Source organism: Carcharhinus amblyrhynchos, chromosome 17 (assembly GCF_965287045.1).
Source record: "Carcharhinus amblyrhynchos chromosome 17, sCarAmb.v2.hapA, whole genome shotgun sequence".
NCBI classification, from domain to species: domain Eukaryota; kingdom Metazoa; phylum Chordata; class Chondrichthyes; order Carcharhiniformes; family Carcharhinidae; genus Carcharhinus; species Carcharhinus amblyrhynchos.
Genome location: NC_137340.1, coordinates 16,754,140 through 16,768,454, shown reverse-complemented (window position 1 = coordinate 16,768,454; position 14,315 = coordinate 16,754,140). Strand labels below are relative to the sequence as shown.

The following is a 14,315-nucleotide window of genomic DNA, read 5'->3' as shown; positions in this document are numbered from 1 at the left end:
TCAAGAATACATGGAGTTTAAAAAGGTGAATTATTTAATTCAACCAACTATTGCAAGGAATTGGAAAAGTTGCCATCTGTCAGTCATTTTTTGAAGTGTTACACTTGGCCTCAGGACCCTTGGTAGGTGGTGAGGACAAGAGAAAGACCATTACAAAAGTTCCTATTCTGGATTGCTATACTCAGGTTTGAAAGATTAGGCTCATCTGCTCCACCCTTCAGAGTGAAATATCTTGCTGCTAAATTCTGTCTAATCTCATACTAAATTAATGCCTGATTATTCTTGTGCAAGAGGGCAAGGAACAGAGGCAGAAGATAGAATGTTTAACAAAGCAATACAGGTTTGCTTTCTTTCCATGGAACATCACAAGTATCTTTTCCCCCTTTTTTTGGTCAGGTGCAAAGCAGTAGGCAAAGGTCACATAAGAAACGCAAAGGAGAAGAGAAAAAGAAACTTGGACACAACTTCAGGAGAGGGAACAACTAATAATCTTACACAGACAGGGAACAAGGGAAAGAGGAGAGCAGGCAGAAACAACCAGAAACCTACTCACTGTCACTGGCTTGTGATGTTATAGAGCCAGTGAGTGTGTTTTGTAATAACAAAGTTGCCACATTTAATTGGCTAAAATCATGAAGATGATTATCTCTTATTTTAATAAACAAGGAGGATTTGTAATTCAGATAACATAGTAATTAAAAACTGGAAATAATCTAGCCCCAATGGAAAGTACTTATTTTCCTGAAGTGAGAGATTCTTACTAATTTACTAAAGAAGGCAACGTGAACACAATTATATAAAAATGTTACATATTCACGCAGAGAAATGCAGATGTGTCGTCTAGATGGCAAAAGACACAGTCCACAACGGTGGGGCAAACGGAGGAATGGAGAGCTTTGGATGGAGCTGTAGGACTAGAAATGGTTACAAAATAAGGGAGGTGAGGAAATGCAATAGAAGTGCAAAGGTGTTTGTGAACATGAAACCAATAAAGATCAACAGGGCAAGTGTAATAGCAACCAGGGTTTGGTGCAGACCAACTATGGATAGTAAAGTTTTGGATCAATTTAAATCTATAGAGCATGAATGATAAAAGGCTGGGCAGCATTTGTACAGCCAGGTGTGGAAGTAGAAAGGGTAGGGATAACTACTTCAACTGCATTTTGGCTGAGAAAGAGACTGAGCTTTCAACACTGCTGCAAAGCTAGCGATTATGCTGATGAAAGATATGGGACCAAAGCACAACTTAGGGTCAGACGGGAGAAAATCAGTGACAAGGGTGCAGAGCATTTGACGGAACAAAGATAATAATTGTATTTTCCCACAGTTTAACAAGGCTAAGTGCCATAATCCCCAATGGTTTAAATGTAAAACTGAATAGCAATAATAAACATAGCATGGCTTAATTGTTGAGTGCAGTACAGTTTTACTGAAAGAATTCATGTTTAATAAAAGGAAAGAAGCCCAGGGAAGAACTATTGTTTTAGTTGTTATTGAGACAGAATGTAGAACTCTTTATACCAATGTGAACATCCAAAGCCGCAGAGGACTTGTCTGTTGTGGGATCATGAACAAGTAACACACGGATATCATTAGAAAGTTCCAATCCACGATATTCACGCTTATCCTCAGGAGATTTGATTACATTAATCACTTTTCTCTTGATGGCAGGATTATCCATTCTCAGGTTTCTTGCTGGCTGCAGGCTGTAAATGTGAAGGATTTCAATAAATATATTGAATTACTATAGTTTTTCTATAGCAAAAGTATTGGTAGATGTACAAACATGAATAGCACTGAAATTGAAAGTGCTATCATCTGTAGACTGATTATTGGACACAGTTGCTTCAAAAGAAATTTATATTAAATTTCAACTAAATATTTTGACTGAAGAAAGCCTTTTAGCTAACAAAACAAATATCAAGGTAAACGTTGTGCAACAATGGAAGGTCAATGTCAACCAAGGAATGGCTCACAAATGCAATAATTTTAAGTGGCAACTAGTTTGTGCTTTCAAAGCCCTGCAAATAGAAAGAATCTGATCAGACAAGCTGAAACTCTCCCAATAACTCCTATGTAAAAGCTACATGTTGCTTGACTCCACAAATTACAGGTCTGATTCCTAGTCAATGCTCAATTTTGCCAGTGTGACACAGGGAACACTCCAAGTGCCCTTGCCACTCATGGGCTAGGAAAGGAAAAATTAGCAGGTTACCCCATTGGCGGCAGCTGGATAACACAATGTGGACTTTGAGTCAGAACAGCACCAGGTTTAGTTTCAATATCACTCTCAGCCAAATGTTCCCCCATTGCTTTGGCTAGACTCTCAGAGAGAATGGTCAGTTTGTGCCAGAGGTAGACCATGTGTCCATGGAACCATACTCTGTCACAATCAAAACCTCAGATATGGTTTATCTTTTCTATAAATATGCTAATTGCTATACTAGGCATTACTAGTTCACATCTTAACCAACAGAAAAAGACTTTTGCCCCTCATGGAAAAACCCCCAACATCCAACATAAACACTTTGGCACAGTGAGAAGTCTCACAATATCAGGTTAAAGTCCAACAGGTTTATTTGGTATCACAAGCTTTCAGAGCACTGCTCCTTCATCATGTGAATCTTACCTATTAAGGAGCAGCACTCCAAAAGCTCGTGATACCAAATAAACCTGTTGGACTTTAACCTGGTGTTGAGAGACTTCTTACTGCGCCCAAGCCAGTCCAAAACTGGTATCTTCACACTATAAACATTTTGGGAATGGTTGTCTGGTAGCATCTATGGAGAAACAGTGAACATTTCAGGTCAGTGATGTCTTCGCAACTTGAAAAGTTACAGTTCAACAGCTTTTCAAGCAAGTAGAATCTGAAAAAGGGGAAGGGGGAGGAAAGAACAAAAGCCTAAGTCAGGGATAGGGTGGAAGATGGGAATGAGTAAATGACAAAAGAGATTTTTGATCACAGAATTCCTACAGTGCAGAAGGAGGCCATTTGGCCCATCGAGTCTGCACCAACAACAATCCCATCCAGGCCCTATCCCCATAATCCCACATATTTACCCCACTAATCCTTCCAACCAATGCATGCTGGGGCATTAAAGGGCAATTTAGCATGGCCAATCAACCTAACCTGCACATCTTTGGACTGATGGAGGAAACCTGAGCACCCGGAGAAAACCCACACAGGCATGGGGACAATGAGCAAACTCCACACAGACAGTGATGTATAGATAAAGGTGATGGGAATGGGATAAGAATTGAAAGATTATTCACTGAGGTGTAAATGGCAAAGGCAGCATCATTGACACCACCTTCTTCCCCAAAAGATGGCTATAATTTGAAATTGTGGAGCATAATGTTGACTTGGGATAGCCATCAAATATCTAATCAAAAAGAAGTTCCTCCTCCTTGAGTTGCACAGTGGAAGGATAGCAAAGCAGTAATGTCCAAAGAACTACTGAACACACAGAATGCTTTAGGAAAGAGTTCCTGGACTTTGACCCAATTATAATAAGGAATTGCAATATAATTCCAAGTGCAGACGATGAGTATCTTGGAGATGGTGTTCCCATGCATCTGTTGCCCTTACTCACCTAGGTGGTTAAGGTTGTGGGTTTGGAATGTGCTGTACAAGGAGTCTTGGCAGTTTTCTGTCACAGTGCACTGATGGGGGATTACTACAATGACACTACTACTACGCTATCCCACACCAACTTGATAGCAGCAGTTCAACAAAGAAGCTCACCATCTAAAAGGGAAATTAAGGATGGATCATAAATGCTGAATTTGCCAGCAATGCCCACATAAGTCAAATAAATGTAGGTGGCAGAGGACAAGAGAGGTCACAGTGTTAATGGGACAGTGAATTAAGATGGCAAGTGAACAAAATCCAAGGGTCACTCGTGCAGACTTAACAGCAGGTGGGAACAGATATCACTGGCAAGGCCAGCAATTATTGCCCATGTCTTAAGAGGGCAGTGGCCCATCTGCTTCTTGAACCACTGCAAAAATATTTCACGTTCTGATCCTTTATTTAGAAGGCAAAATTATTTTCTGTAAAGTGAAATTACATAATTAAAAAAATACATATGGACTAAGGAGATGGGGAGTGGCTTCAGATTCAAATCTAAACTTAAGGCATATTCAGGCAATTTAGCCATTAATATTGAACACATTCTGAAACTCAAGGCACATTTTTAGACATCTATTATTGTTACGAAACAAATTTAGTAGAAACCTTGTTATTGTAGCATAAATGTTGAACGAATTCAGTGAGGCTGTAAAGGATGGGGTGTGTGGAAAGAACAGCTAACTTCCAATTGTAGTCAACTTCAGATAATTTAAGAAATTTGCTGAGGGAAATACGACTAAAATGTTCCATTCCCTCCTTCAATTATTCCTTTTCTTGCTGGATTTTGCATCAGATGGTAAAATTGTCCAAGGAGTGTAATGGAGGGTACATGATTCTCAGGTCCATATCCCATTTTAAATGTTCACTTATAATAAAAAGCTCACTTTTGACAAAACAGAATAATCACATCCACTTGTCAATCAGCTAACTGAGAACCGAATAATCCCTAACAGGCACAAGTCCTCTGTAGCACAGCAAACCATGCAACCGACTAGGCAAGTGAAAATTCCATCCCATGCCAGATCACTCTGGCATCTGGAGGCAAATGTAAAATAGTTCATCTGCTAACTGCCACAAGAAATCTTATTTCTGGAATCTAGAGGAAAACAATTAACCGACTCCTCATTAAACTCTTGATAAGCAAAGACACCAGCAGTCTATCTTAATTGAGTGTAAATTTTTCTTTGCTGACTTGTGCAGATGGATAAGAGTAGCAGATGCTCAAACATCACACAAGAACAACTCTTGGTGTGAATCGTTAAGTGACGTTCTGCTTATTTTGAAAGTAACAAGGAAGCATCACAAGGAAAAACAAAGATTAAAACAAATTGTTGTTTTGCAGAGTTGAGAGAAAATACAATGTTTTGCCACATGGAGCAATTATGGCAAAGGCATCGTAATATAACAAAAATGCCAAATAAACACAAAGCAGGGGAGATCAAAACCGCAGGGAAGTTTCAGAGCAGTAGGATAAGTTTTGGGTTGCCCTAGCAAAGAATTTTGAATTCTTTTTACAAAGGAGCTCAGCTAAAGGTGTTGTAAATATCTATAAATCTACTGCCCCCACCCCGCCGCCAAAACCACTTTCAGGTTTCTTCCAACTCTTGAATGTCACAGCTTTTACTAAATCCTGTTGAATGGAGAATTGGCGGTGGTGGTGGTGAAGAGTCGGTTGCGTATGCTCATTCAACCGCTCACTAAAAATAAAATCAGAGACACTGGAGAAGCCGATTTTGTATACTCGCAGTGAAGTATTACAAGTGCAAAAAAAACTATCGTTAGAGAAAAAAAACACCCAATGAGTCAGGCATTGGTGGAAAAAATGCCTATTCATGGTGAAGGGACAATAAACTTTTGAAACTGGGGCACTCCAGAGGGGACAGCAGTCACTTTCCACCCCGAGGTGCTCAAACTTAACACTCAATTCAGGAGTTCCCAGTCCTCTCCCGAAAGTAACCAACTGCTGCCACCTTGATAACAGACAGTTCCTCTCTCTCTCTCTGAAGCATCAGCACAGGCCCAAAGCCGGCTTACTACAACCCCGCCGCGGCTTTATTTAGCCCCTCGAACAGCTGTCAAGAGTCTTCACCCCAAAACAAAATGACCTTCACATCTCCTTGACACAACCCCCTCCCCTCCATCCCAGTCGCACCCGATGGCTGGCAGAGACCTCCTCACACAGCGGCCGGCACGGTCTGGGCTTGCCGGGGGGGGGGGAAGAAGGCCCCATTCTCCCCTCCCCTCCACCCCCCGGCCCGCACTCTTTAACCCTCCCTGCGGCCCCACTTACCGCCGGGACGAGAGCTGCAGGAGACGCCGCACACATTGCATGCCTGCCTGCAGCTGTTCACACGGCCGCCTCTGTTTTGGGGAGGGGGGGGCGGTGTTTGAGGTGAGGGGTGAAGGAAGGCTGAGGTGAGGGGTGAGGGTAGGCCAGAGCCGACATTCACGCTGGGGTCGGAGGGGAGGAGGATGCTCCGCGAGAGAGAGAGAGAAAGAGACACCGCGATCTTACTTCAACTCGACGGCGTCCTCTCCACAGGCCGTGTCCCGTCGAGCGGCCCTGGCTCGGTCTGCGGCGGCTTCTTCCTGGCTGTTAGCGTCCCCCGGGAGTGGCTCAAACAGCGGTAGCGGCATCGGGTGGTAGGCCTCGGGAAGGGAGGGTGTGGTGGGGGGAGGGGGGGGGTGGTGGCAGGCTCGGGCCTCGGGCGGCAGGCTCGGTGATGGGCCCCTTGACCTGCAGCCACCTGCCGTAATCGCCGCTAATCTGCCCCCCTCACCGTGTGTGACATCACAATCCGGCTGCTATCACCGCCTTATATACCGTCCGTGCTGATGTCACCGCCAGGGAAGCTTTGTTCCATTCTCCTGGCGTTAAATTTAACGCAAATGTATGGATTTATATATGTATCTATCATGAGGGCTGGTGAGGGGAAGTTGGCTCTCCCATCAACGCACCATTGGAAAAGCTTGGCGCTTGAACCAATACAGCTCTTGGCTTCACAGCTGCGTAATGAGTTTCATTCAAATCCTTGGCTCTAAGTTTTCAGTTAATTTGTTAGTGTCACAAGTAGGCTTACTGCAGTGAAGTGACTATGAAAAATCGCCACACTCCAGCACCTGTTTGGGCACACTCAGGGAGGATTTAGCATAGCCAGTGCACCTAACCAGCAAGTCTTTCGGACTGTGGGAGGAAACCGGAGCACCCAGAGGAAACCCACCCAGACATGTGCAGACTCCGCACAGACCGTGACCCAAGCCGGGAATTGAACGCAGGTCCCTGGCGCTGTGAGGCAATAATGCTAACCATTGTACTGTCATGCTGCCCATAACCTTTGCTTTGCTCCAAGCTTGCACAACTTAAATGGCCTGGATTTTGAGGCCAACATTGATTTGATTTATTATTGTCACATGTATTGGTATACAATGAAAAGTATTGTTTGTTGCATGCTATACAAAGCATACCATTCATAGAGGAGAGGGTGCAGAATGTAGTGTTAGAGCAATAGTTAGGTTGTAGAGATTTGCCACTATTCCAAAGTGCCCACTTAAACTGAAAGACTAAGTTATATGTTTCTTTTTAATATTCATTTGTGGGACATGGGTTTTGCTGGTGGCCATCCCTAGTTGCCCAGTGGCAGTTGACAGTTAATCACCTTGCTGTGGGTCTGGAGTCACATGTAGGCTAGACATGTAAGGATGGCAGATTTCCTTCCCTAAAGAACATTAGTGAACCAGATGGATTTTTCCAACAATCAATGGTTTCATAGTCATAGTAGAATCTTAATTCTAGATTTTTTTATCGAATTCAAATTCCACTGTCTGCCATGGCAGGGATTCGAGCTCAGATCCCCGGAACATTAGCTGAGTTTCTGGATTAATGGGCCAGCAGTAATACCACTGGGTCATCGTCTCTCGTTTGAAACATTAACTGTTTCTTTCTGTGCTGATGCTGTCACTCCTGCTGAGTTTTTCTGTTTGTAATTCAGGGCACCTTGCTGCTGGTCCTGCCAGGTCTTATTAGCATGAAAACTTGGCTCCTAGCAGGTGTAGATTCTACTCAGGTGTAGCCAGGCCTTTTAATCCAAGAGGTGTGGCAAACCACTCCACCCCCTACCAACCCTTGCTCGCAAGAACATAAATTTAAATGTAGTCAGCAGTGTATGCCTGCACTTTGCTGCTGACCACATGATCCAAGCCAATAAGGTAAAACACATGGATGGAAAGACAGTGAATCCTATTGCTGGGTGTTACTCAAAATTCATGCAGCACATAACCATCTCTGCCCAGTAAAGCAAAAATCTCCATTCCGAGGTCCAGGGTATATCTGCAGTTCATAATCTTAGCAAATTTATTAGTAGCCTGCATTTTCAGTCCACGTTACTAGTTAATCAGCTTTCAACCTTAAGTCTTCCTCCTTGTTTCAGTTTCAGAGCAATCTTTTGTTTTCCTTTTCATGAAAGTCTACATGAACTCACTGGAATGAATGAGTCGACCATGACCCAAATGAGTTTTTGAGTGGCTTATTTCTCCAGTTCTGGCAAATCACTTTGGCAGAATATTTGCTTACTATGATTTTAGATCACGAGACTAAGCCAATAAACAAATTCTCTTGCTACGAATTTTAGACTGACTTTTCCTAGATGTTCAGTATAGAGATCTACAAAAGTCCTATTCTGCGAAGAATTTGGTCTTACCACTCTGTGATCCCATTTGATGCTGTCCTTTCACATGATAACCCATGACAATAATGTGAGTAATTTCAGTTCCTTGTCTGTGCACTGGTCAAACTTTTCCCATATCGTAGATTATTTTCAACAGAATTTTTGCCACTATCAGCTGTAATTTCAGTTACTGTCATTGAGAAGTACTCATCCAGTTCTTTACAGACTACATCTGAGTCCTCATGCAGCAAACATGACAGCACATTAGCGATAGCATTCTCTTTTGAACTGCAATATTCAATGTTGTACTCATACTATAAGAAGTGCATTCTGCCACTGCATCCTTGACACTGCCATCATCAGTATTTTCCACCCTACAAAGACTGCTATAACTTTTTGATTCCAAAAATGATTTCAAGTCTTTCCTCTTCTATTTGCACATAATTACATTCACTCTTGGTCTCTGTACGTGATGCAAGTACTATGGGATTTCTTGACCATGACCCATAACATAGCAGATCACTGACCAACACAATGGGTTTGATTTTACTACTTTGCCACACCTGGCAAACAGCGCAGCAAGCTGGGAAACTAGTGTGACACTATAAATCCAATTCATGGCTGGTGCTAAACAGTTTGTGATCTCCCTGGCCCCTTTCGATGGTGCAAACTGCAAGGCACTCAGAAAGGGTGCAAAGTTATTAGCGTAAAAATTGAGTGAATTTCAGTATCATTGGTGAGTTTTGGATGCATGCTTCCCCCGTCCTAGCTACTTTGCACCTCTCTGGTGAGTTGTTATGCCGGCATCAATTAGTACTTGAAAAGTATGGCTCAGATGCAGCAGTAGCAAAGGAGAGTGAGGAGTGGAGTACTGCTGGGTGCCACCCTCCAGGCTGCACAAGGTGAGTGTCAGCCACTGCCATGATTCTTGGTGGGCTGGGAACCTTTTATGGGTGCGGGCAGGGGCAGGGGAGTGCATTTTGTGCCAGTCTCCAGGTCAGGCTGTGCAACTGGTTTGGAGCTCGTTTTGCATGCATTCCCCCTGATCGCTGAGGGGTTTCAAATGAGATTGAGTTCCAACTTCACAAATGTCACACTGGTTACCCTACCAGAATTCCACTATCTTAAGCATTCCCTGCAGAATCTAGCAGTTTCCTGTTCTTGGCAAAATCCTGATGAATCTACGCTGCATAATTGCCATATTTCTAATGTTCTTCTACATGCACAATACTGCTAACAGTGGCTTAACAATTGTCTTTTATCAAATTTATCATTGCTTCTTCAGTCCTGTACTCCATGTCTCTACTCAGAAAACTCAAAACTGGCCTTTATTTTCTTCACTACTTTAGAGAATTATATTTTTGAAGTGTGGGGGCACTCTGAGTTCAACCAGGCCCTTCAACAGCCTTTCATTATGTGTTGTGTTCTTCCTCCTACAATAATTTACCTGACAATTTTCCATATTAATTTACATATGCCATCTGTTTTTCCATTCAAACCAACCTGTATATATGTCCTCTTAGAGTTCATCACAATGTGCCTTGCTGTTTGTCAAACTCTGTTTGTGCTGTCCCTCTCCCCAAGTCCAAACTGAGAACAAAAGTGGACATAGAATTGTTCTTTAGGGTGCAACTCTTCCAATTCTTCTTCAATCCAAACAATATCCATTAACCCCCAAAATATGTGCTTCCTGTCAATCGAATAAGTTGTTTTCTTTAAAACCACAAAAGCCAGCCTGTCATTATATTCATACCATACATTATCCTTTCACAAAAATACAATGTCAGTTATTGCATAATCAATTTGGGGTTTTTGTTCACCAATAACAACGCAACAGACGCGGGTTGATGGGTTTTTGATAAGAGAGGGGATTAAGGGTTATGGGGAGAGGGCGGGAATGTGGAACTGAGCCACGACAGATCAGCCATGATCTTATTGAATGGCGGGGCAGGCTCGAAGGGCTAGTTGGCCTACTTCTGCTCCTATTTCTTATGTTCTTAGAACATTTAGATGCTCAGTGGACATCATTCTGTATCAAGAACATGAAGCAGATAATCAATTACAAAGAATATTGAAAAATGAAGTTCAGAAATGTAAAACTCACATAGAGACATGTTATTTTGTAAAATAACATGATAGAATGACCCCAAGGTTGTGATTAAATCTTGGATATCTAAAATATAGCTTTCAGTTCATGATATCATTGGAAGACTTCAATTAAATTACAGACTTATTTCTTGTACCCTACTATCTCTTGCTTCTTGTTTTCGGAACAGATAATGCAGCAGTTTCAGAACTGTTTCTGAACTACTCAGTGCTGGAAAATTAACAATCTTACATGGCAATCCTATCCTGATGGATCCTGTACCATGACTGGGGAGGAAGAAAGAATGATGTGGCGATGCCGGTGTTGGACTGAGGTAAACACTGTAAGAAGTCTCACAACACCAGGTTAAAGTCCAACAGGCTTACTTGGCAGCAAAGGCCACTAGCTTTCAGAGCACTGCTCCTGGCCTCAACCAGTGTTACTAAATAAACCTGTTGGACTTTAACCTAGTGTTATGAGACTTCTTACTGGGGAAGAAAGAATCCAGGCAAAAGTAATGATCTTTTTATTTTACAGCAGGAGATGCATCTCTCTATTTTAGATTCAGATTTCATAAGGGTTGAGTTTGAAGAATCAGTGTGACAAAAAGGCATTTTTATCTACATTAGGCATTAATCAGATTTCCTTATTAGAAACAGTACAACACAAGATAAATTAATATTTATTTGAACCGTAAGTAAGGCACAGAATTACACTTTTTATTTTAACAGGCAAGGGTGATCCATGTGTCCAAGACTTTGGAGGTGCGGCGGTGTCTGGCAATTTTAAACTAAGTGTCAGGAAACCAATGAGATAACATGCAATACTGCTCCTACACCTCATCAGATCTTATTCTTTACTCTCGCCATGTAGTCAGTGGTCAGGGTGTAATGCAGTGTTGCATTTCATCCTTTGGGTTTCCCATCCAGTGAGTTAGGTTAAAATGGTTTCTGTTGGAACAAAACGATGTTTTAATAGTGTACAGGCTGTGTATTGTGTGTGCTTTATAGCATCTTCATTGGCTGGAAAGGCAAATTTCAACTATTACAGGTATCCAAATAGGCACAAATGCCTATCAACAGCAACGGGCGGTAATGCAATAGGCACTTCATAAAATTGTTATAATGTAAAACAAACTTAGCACATAACAAAAGCTTGGTCAGAGGTAGGTTTTCAGGAACACCGTAAATGAGATGTAAAGAGCTTGAGGGCTTAGGAAGGAAATTCTGTAGCTCCCATTGGTCAACTGATTAAAATCAAGTATGGTCAAGAGACCTGAATCGGAAGTGCTCAGATATTTTAAAGGGTGTGGGACTTAGAGGTTTAGAGAAAGGAAGAGGCAAGCCCACCCAGGGATTTGAAAGCAAGGATGATTGTTTTAAAATCGAGGTGTTGCTTATCTATTGAAGTGATTGGAGAATCCATCAGTTTATCAGATCTGACATGATGCTGTTGATAATTGACTTAACCTATAGTTAATACAGCTTAGCACAGATGTGATGGATGAACATTATTGCCAACTGTACTCAATTGGTAGCACTCCGAGTAAGAATTTGTTGCAATTGTTATGCTTAGAGATGACAAAAGCATGGATGAAGGGTTCAGCAGCTGATGAACTGAATGAATGGCTAACTATCTAATTTGACCATGGAATTCTTTTTTTAAAAAAATTGGCTTTCTAAATTCTTCAAAAGATTTGAAATTATACTTCTGTGGGCGAGTCTGCAGCCTTGATGCAGCAGACGAAACAGATTCTGTGGATGCAAGCATGGCACAACTGTTTCAGAGATCACATTACGTTGAAACGATTACTATTGATTACTCTTCTTCTTTAAAAAAAAACAAAGTTTGTAAACATATTGGGTGCGATTTTCCTGCCTCGCTTGTCCCGAAACTGGAAAATCCTGCCCGAGGTCAACAGACCTTTCCAAGGTCTGTCCATCGCCCACTCTGATTCCCATGGTGGGCGGGATGATAAAATTCGCCCCATTATTTAATATTTAATGCTGTATTTGTTTGTTGGCTTATAAACTGTCCACCACTGACAAAGAAAATTGTATGATGCCACATGGTAGATTTACTTAAGCCAGTATAAACTGGCTTTTATTCAGTTCTTGGATCTTGCTATCATTTATTATATTAGGAGTTACACTGTGGATGATAAGAACATAACATAAGAACATAAGAAATAGGAGCAGGAGTAGGCCAACTAGCCCTTCGAGCCTGCCCCGCCATTCAATAAGATCATGGCTGATCTGTCTTGGCTCAGTTCCACATTCCTGCTCTCTCCCCATAACCCTTAATCCCCTCTCTTATCAAAAACCCATCAACCCGTGTCTTAAAAATATTTAGCGAGGTAGCCTCCACCACTTCAACGGGCAGAGAATTCCAGAGATTCACCACCCTTTGAGTGAAGAAGTTCCTCCTCAACTCCATTCTAAGCCGCCCCCCCTTTATCTTGAGGCTGTGCCCCCTAGTCCTACTATCCTTTCTGAGCGGGAAGAGTCTCTCTACCTCTATCCTATCCATCCCATTCATCATCTTATACGTCTCAATGAGATCTCCCCTCATTCTTCTAAACTCTAACGAGTACAAGCCTAACTTATTCAGCCTCTCCTCATAGCTCAACCCCCTCAACTCCGGCATCAGCCGAGTAAACCTCCTCTGCACTCCCTCCAAGGCCAAGTTCTGGTTGATAGTGCTGAATCCTAGTCGAATATTTAGTACAAAATCTTCACATTGTTGCCCCTTAGATACAGAGTCAACTGATGTTATATACAAAGACACTCAAACTCTGAAATTATAAAACAACCTCTTTTACTGTAGTTTACCAGGTTACCACTGAAGTATCAAAACTCCGCCTCAGAATGTATCAAAACCTTGTTACATACTATGTATTCAACCTCTGTCTTTTTGAATACTTTGAGTATAAGAAAGTATCAAAATCTTCACTAAAAATATCCAAACTTATGACTTGGATACCCGTCCTGATGGGTTTTGTTCTGATGTCTCTGAGTTCTGGGGTCGGGTACCTGCTGCTTCTTCTGCAGTGGTTGGTTCTGCAGGTGACCACTGCTGATGTCTTTCTGTCTCTCCTTATACAGATCTTGCTAACACTGACCATGTTTCACAGGAAAGGCATTAATCAGTCACTGTCTTTGTTGGTCACGAGTGCTCAGAGTCGTGTCTCTCTTGGGTTATGGTTTCTGTCAGGAGCACGACACACAGGGGTCTGTTTTCAATCACTGTGTGTCCATGGCATAGCAACAGCCACAATCCAACCAGATCCTGTGCCTACTCTTCACTACACACCCTGTTCTTGGCTGATACTTCTCTAATTTTAACAATCAGACTTTGGTGGTGTCTTTCTGGATACCCATTCAGCTACAACATGTAACAACCGTCCATTTACACTCTCAGTAAAATAATTTAACATGCTCAAAAGGTTGGAATAGATTTAACAAATACAAAAACACAAACAGAACTTAAAATAGGGCAGTGTGGAGGCACAATGGTTAGCATTGTTGCCTCAGTGCCATGGACCCAGGTTCAATTCCAGTAACTGATTGTGCAAGCTCCACACATTCTCCCTGTATCTGCATAGCTTTCTTCCAAATTCTCAGGTTTCCTCCCTCAGTTCAAAGATATGTAGGTTAGGTGGATTGGCTATGCTAAATTGCCCTAAGATGTGTAGGTTAGATTATGAGGAATAGGTCAGGGGGATAGGCCAGGATTAGATATTCTTTCAGAGAGTTGGTGCAGACTCGATAGTGCAGAAGCAGGCCGTTCAGCTTATGTGGATTCTATGGGTATTACAAGAAATTAGTGGTAATGTATTCATAGTTTATTGAATGGCATGGTGGCACAATAGTTAGCACGACTGCCTCAAAGCGTCAGGGACCCATGTTCGATTCCTGGCTTAGGTCATTATCTG

The 14,315-nt window shown here is 42.1% G+C and overlaps 2 protein-coding genes across 7 annotated transcripts in view; one reads left to right on the top strand and one right to left on the bottom strand.

The window, feature by feature from the left end:
* Positions 1–6,290, bottom strand: part of ide (insulin-degrading enzyme) — a 123,098-nt gene extending 116,808 nt beyond the window's left edge. The window contains exons 1-2 of one of the 4 annotated variants that reach the window (XM_080205563.1): positions 6,147–6,290; positions 1,522–1,706 (exon numbers count right to left, since the gene is read on the bottom strand). In XM_080205563.1, the coding sequence (XP_080061689.1) occupies positions 1,522–1,706; positions 6,147–6,268 (307 nt within the window). In that variant the 5' untranslated portion in view covers positions 6,269–6,290. Of the gene's footprint in view, positions 1–1,521; positions 1,707–5,783; positions 5,810–5,921; positions 5,997–6,146 lie in introns of those variants that run through there. The other 3 variants (XM_080205564.1, XM_080205565.1, XM_080205566.1) reach the window with 3 other exon arrangements.
* Positions 5,987–14,315, top strand: part of kif11 (kinesin family member 11) — a 56,440-nt gene continuing 48,111 nt past the window's right edge. Inside the window, exons 1-2 of one of the 3 annotated variants that reach the window (XM_080205560.1) lie at positions 5,987–6,023; positions 10,572–10,715. The gene's annotated coding sequence lies outside the window, so the exon portion shown is untranslated. Of the gene's footprint in view, positions 6,024–6,187; positions 6,275–6,887; positions 6,908–10,571; positions 10,716–14,315 lie in introns of those variants that run through there. The other 2 variants (XM_080205558.1, XM_080205562.1) reach the window with 2 other exon arrangements.